This window comes from Mus caroli, chromosome 17 (assembly GCF_900094665.2).
Source record: "Mus caroli chromosome 17, CAROLI_EIJ_v1.1, whole genome shotgun sequence".
In the NCBI taxonomy this organism is placed as follows: Eukaryota; Metazoa; Chordata; class Mammalia; order Rodentia; family Muridae; genus Mus; species Mus caroli.
Window position 1 is genome coordinate 24,409,534 of NC_034586.1, and position 5,324 is coordinate 24,414,857.

The window sequence follows — 5,324 nt, forward strand, 5'->3', positions numbered from 1 at the left end:
GACAAGGTTGCAAGTGGATTTTAATTGCCAACAGCTGGCTGGCTCAGATGGGACAGAGGGAGGAAGAGAAAAAGGTAGAGCCCAGCTAACTTCGTGATCTCACTGCTTGGAGCGCCTGGAGTCGAGGCAGACGCCATAGTTGGTGTTGGTGATGGCGCCGATGATGCTCCTGTCCCCCTCGCAGGTCAGGCCCCGCTCGCAGGGACACCGGTAGTAGATCCCATAGAGGGTCTGCAGAGATGGGAACAACAGAGTCACTTGGTTATCTTTTGCTCCCTACTCTGCTGGGAACTGGCTGTCTGGTACTTCCCAGGGTGTTCCTGACTGCCTCACCAGGGGACCATGCATTAGGTCTCCTCCAATACTCCCACTAACTTAATGGCACCGAGGGGCCTCTATTTACCCTGTGGAATGGGAACACACACCTACCTAGGGGTCACTGTGAAAGACAAGTGGGGTCATGGGATGGGCTCCTGAGACCTCCCGTCTCCTTCAACATTGCATGTCCAGATGCTCCCCCCCCACTCCCTCCCCTCCAGGGCACACACCTTTGGGGAGCACTCGCTGTTCTCCATGGCCTTGTGTGTGCAACGGGCGATGCCCAGGATGGTGTCATGTTGGCAGCATCTGCTCTTACACTGCATACTGTTCAAACAGATCTCACCGTCCTCCTGCAGGGACAACCTGTCAGCCCAAACCCTTCCCCCATGCCTTTCTCCAGAGCTTGTCCCTGGCCCCACCACAGCTATAATCAGTGCCTCCCTTGATGGGTCTGGGACCACTGTGCCCTACCCATGTCAGGAGGTGGGGGGCAGCAGAGAAGCTATCCTGGGCTAGGAGTGCAGGCCTATAGGTCCTACTGGCTGCTCCTGGTGACCCTGGCCAGCCATTGGCACCTTTCTGCCTTGCACAGGTGCCCCCAAAGCAGGGTCTCCCACATTTCCTTCCTTCTGTCCTTTTTATGAGACAGGATCTCACAGCCCAGGCAGGAGTGGATTTAGCCCAGGCTGGCCTCAACCTGTGATCGCCTGCCCCAGCCTCCGCAGAGGTGGGATTATACACAGGCATCATGTGCTTGACTTTACCCACTTCTTAGAGGAGCCTGTGAAGGTGGCAGCCATCTCTCTACAACACCCCACACTTACTGGGCACAGAGGCACTAGCTTTTTTTTTTCCCCCCTCTCTCTCTCTGTAGCCCTGGTTGTCCTGGAACTCACTCTGTAGACCAGGCTGGCCTCGAACTCAGAAATTCTCCTGTCTCTGCCTCCCAAGTGCTAGGATTAAAGGCGTGCACCACCATGACCAGCTGAGGCTCACTAGCTTTTAATCCCAGCACTGGACAGGCCGAGTCAGAGTCAGGTGGCTATGAGTTCAAGGTTAGACTGGTCTACAAAATAAGTTCCAGGAAAACCATGGCTACACCATGAGGTCCTGTCTCAAATGAGTAGAGGACTCTACCCTTGTCCAAAAGACATGTACAGAGATTTCTGGGCTGTCCTAGGCTAGCCCACACCCCTCGCCTTCCCTGGGGCTGCTGGCCATGCAGGGCTTGCCCCACTGAGCCATGATGAGAAGGCAGCATGGGTCCTTGCACAGGCTCCAGCCCCAGTTTCCCCAGCTTCCTCTGCCTGGCTCTGGGCTGTACTATGAAGATAAACTGCACATCCTCCCAGCCCTTAGAACTGGGTCTGGCCTACAGAAAGGAGGCTGGAGAGATGGCTCAGCAGTTAAGAACACTGAATGCTCTTCTAGAGGCCCTGAGGTCAAATCCTGGCAATCACATGTTACTGTAATGGGATCCGATGCCCTTTTCTGGTGTGTCTGAAGACAGCTACAAAGTACTCATAGAAATAAAAGTAAATGATAAAGGTCTTATTAGAAGGTAGAAACTAGAGTCATTATCATGCTCTTTTTAAGAAAGTTGTCAGTCTTTACACCATGGGACCTTCCTATCCAGGGTTCTAGACGAGCCTTAGGGCTCGTCTTTGCTGCAGAGAACACTTTCTCCCTCTCAGTCCGATGGAGTTCAGAGCTGTTCTCCATCTCTCTGGCAAAAGGCTCATGAGACAGCTGAGAACTCAGGGAGGGATGCCCTAGCTGTGTGCTGCCAGAGGTCAGAAGCCCTGCTTACAAAATCCCCATGAGACTCTGCCGGCTGCACAGAGGTTCCTTACCAAATTGATAATAAGACCCCGGGGTCCGGGAGCTGCATAGGCCACTGCAAGGAGGGACACAAGCAGAAGAACAAGGACCTTCTCCATGGTGTCTGGTAAAGCTGGGGTGGATGGAAGCTGGAGGTTCAGACAGCAGAAGGCAAGAGCCAACTGAGGTAGAGGGCCTTTAAAGAAGCCCTATCTACACGTGACCCGCCTTCGGCACACTGTACAACTGGCCACAAACAGGCACAGATGTGGTCTGTCAGCTGGGGGAGGGTCCTGATAAGATGGTTGACAAAGGTCATATTACCTGTGTGTGTGTGTGTGTGTGTGTGTACACTCATGCGCGCACATTCTCCAGTTCATGGGACTATGGGTCATGTTATCACACTGTGGTTAAGACAATAGACTCTGGGGCTAAGTCGTTCAGTGTTAGGGTATTTGCCCACCCAGTGCTTATGAGCTCCTGGGTTTGATACCCAGCAGCACCAATAAGGGGGGAAAGGGTGGGGCGGGATGGGAGGAGCTGTGTGAGGGAGTACCGGGAGGAGAGGGGGGGCTAATATTGGGATGTAACGTGAACAAATAAATCAATTAATTTTTTAAAAAGTGTGGAGGAGTAACTGTACAAACTATCAGCTGGCAGAGATGGGAAGCCTAAACGTTCTAGCTGAGCCTTCTGGTCTGTCAGCCAGAAGTGACTTCAAGAGCCGGAATGGTGGAGTGGACTCCATCTGCTGTCTTGCGTTAACTGGAAACTCCTGAAGTGTGTTTATAGGACATATGGCCATCTGCATAGCACGCTGAATCAGACTGTTACCTGAGAGCTCTGGAGATCTGAGCTGGTGACTTGAGCATGGAGTGGCAAGGCTGGGGTGACTCACAAGAGGAACCTAAGGTATTTGCGTCACCTGCTGTGAGGCCTGCCCAAACTCCGGTATGAGGTTTAGGCAACAAGGGTATTAGGACCTTACTATATGATTTCCTCCCAAGCTTGTTGGGGATCCCTGTGACTACCCTGGCTAAGATATGCATGTTCCCTGATGAATCCGGCCCAGGGAGCTGTCTACAAGGCAGTAACAGCCCTGCTGGACTCTCTCCAGTGACTCACTCAGCACCTGCAAATTAAGTATACAAGCGACACCCCACTGGGCATAGTGGTGCCCACCCATCCTCCATCTCAGCACTCCTGAGGTAAGGCTTTCAGTCATTCTGCCCCCTACCCAAGGTCATGTATAGATGGGAGTACTCCCTACTCCTGCCTGGGAATGAAGAGGTCTCCGAGCCTGGCGGTGCAGGCTGGGAAGGGTCCAGCTGCTGGAGTGTGCTCAGGTGTGCAAACAGAGAAGCTTTCCCTGAAAGTCTGCTTGCCGCCTGCCACCACCACCATCCCCAACCCCAGGAGGTGGAAAGCTGTGTCTGGGGCCCCAGGCTGGGGTGCTTCTGGGCACAGCTTTGATCTTGACCAACTTGGCTTCAAGTATCAGCACTTAGAAATGCCACGACCTTGGGAGTCATTTAACCCTACATTCCTGGGGTCAGAACTCAGGGTCACCATCTGGAGGAGCCAGCCAAGAGACCCTCAGCATGAGAGGAACAAATGCAGGGGTCTGGGGGATGGGAGAGTGGCTGTAAAAATCTGCCATCTCATTTTCAGGGATTTGTGTTGAAAGCCTTTCACCCCTTGTCTGTTCCCTTCCTCTGCCCGGGTTTGGCCAATGCCCCAGGTCCCCAGGCCCTGGGAGAGTGGCAAGGAGGCCATCAGGGTCCTTTCTTCACGCTCCACCCAGCGGCTTCAGAAACAGTCAAGACCATTGAGACTCCAGCTCCAGCTTCAGTGCAATGACTCCAGCTGCTCTCAGGAAACTTCCTGCAGCCGAAGTTTTGACTGCTACAAGCACAGAGTGTAGCAAAGAGCTTGCTCCCACGATTCTGAGTCTCCTGATGCACGTGAATTGAAGCCATTTTAAAAAAATCCTAAAACCCAGGAGGCAGAAGCCAGAGAGGCCAGTCTGGTTTATAGAGACAGTTCCCAGGACAGCCAGGTTTACACAGAGAAACCCTGTCCCAAAAAAACAAACCAAACCAAACCAAACCCTAAGTCCTTCAGGTTTCACCACCTCCCTTCCCTGATCCAGGGAGAATTTTACTCTGAATTTTCTTCTGAAAACAAAACAGCCATGGGGCGGTCTAGGAGCCTGCATTATGTTGGTAAGAAAAGGCACAAACACTGCTGATCTGGGTGCATGCCTGAAATCCCAGCATTCCAGAGGGAAAGGCAGAAGGACAGAGGCTATCCTCTGCACAGCAGAGTGTTAGGGTAGGCTGGACCACATGAATCTCTCTCTCTCTCTTCTCCCCACTCTCCCCTCTCTTCCCTCCCCCTCTACCTCCTCTTGGCTTATAAAGACAGGGTTTCTCTGTGCAGCCCTGGCTGTCCTGGAACACTCTCTGTAGATCAGGCTGGCCTCGAACTCAGAGATCCCCCTGCCTTGATCATTAAGCTCCACCCAGGCCTTTGATCTTTTATCTAAAACTAATTAATTTTAAAATTTATAAGCTAGGAGTGATGGTACTCGCTGGTAACCCCAGCACGTAAGGTCCATCCTTGGCTATATGAGTGCTAGGTTAGCCTGGGCTGTAGTGACACTCCCTGTTTCAAAACAAACTGAAAGACCCCCGAAGGGAGACCCTCACTCAAGTCTCAGGACCGTCGCGCACCCAGTAGGACACTGAGACCGGACTTTGTGATCACACGAGGAATTTTATTGAAAGCGAGACAGAACGAGACAGAACGAGAGCTCAGGCCAGCATGCTGGGGTCGAGACTCATGCTCCAAGCAGGAGTAGAGGAGTTTCGACCCCGGCCTGAAGTTTTACAGAGCTTTTAAAGGAAAAAACCACAAACCAGGGGGAGGGAGGGGAAGTCATAAATTTTTTTAGCAGTTAGATCATGTGCTACCTTAGGCAATGCTTCCGGGGCATTGAGACATTCCACAGAGGTCGTTGGAACATTATGATTGTTCCAGGAAAGGTAAGGTATGTTCCGGGAGTGGCTGAGGTCTGAGGACCAGGTGTTTATGACTCAAGTGTTTATGATCTTAACAGGTTGCTAGGAATTTTCCACTCTTCAAAACAAATAAACAATAACTACAGAGTGAGTTCCAGG

The 5,324-nt window shown here is 52.1% G+C and overlaps 1 protein-coding gene across 2 annotated transcripts; it reads right to left on the reverse strand.

Annotated features, from left to right (window-relative positions):
* Nucleotides 1-2,370, reverse strand: Clps (colipase). Of its 2 annotated transcripts, XM_021149879.1 has the most exons (3): nucleotides 2,175-2,370; nucleotides 549-671; nucleotides 4-231 (listed from the first exon to the last, which is right to left on the reverse strand). In XM_021149879.1, the coding sequence occupies exons 1-3, from the start codon at nucleotides 2,259-2,261 to the stop codon at nucleotides 100-102; spliced, it is 342 nt and encodes a 113-aa protein (XP_021005538.1). In that variant the 5' UTR covers nucleotides 2,262-2,370; the 3' UTR covers nucleotides 4-99. The 2 variants fall into 2 exon arrangements, with proteins under 2 accessions (XP_021005539.1, XP_021005538.1); XM_021149880.1 differs by lacking the exon at nucleotides 549-671 and having other exon boundaries at nucleotides 1-231.
* Nucleotides 2,371-5,324: the final 2,954 nt, after the last annotated feature.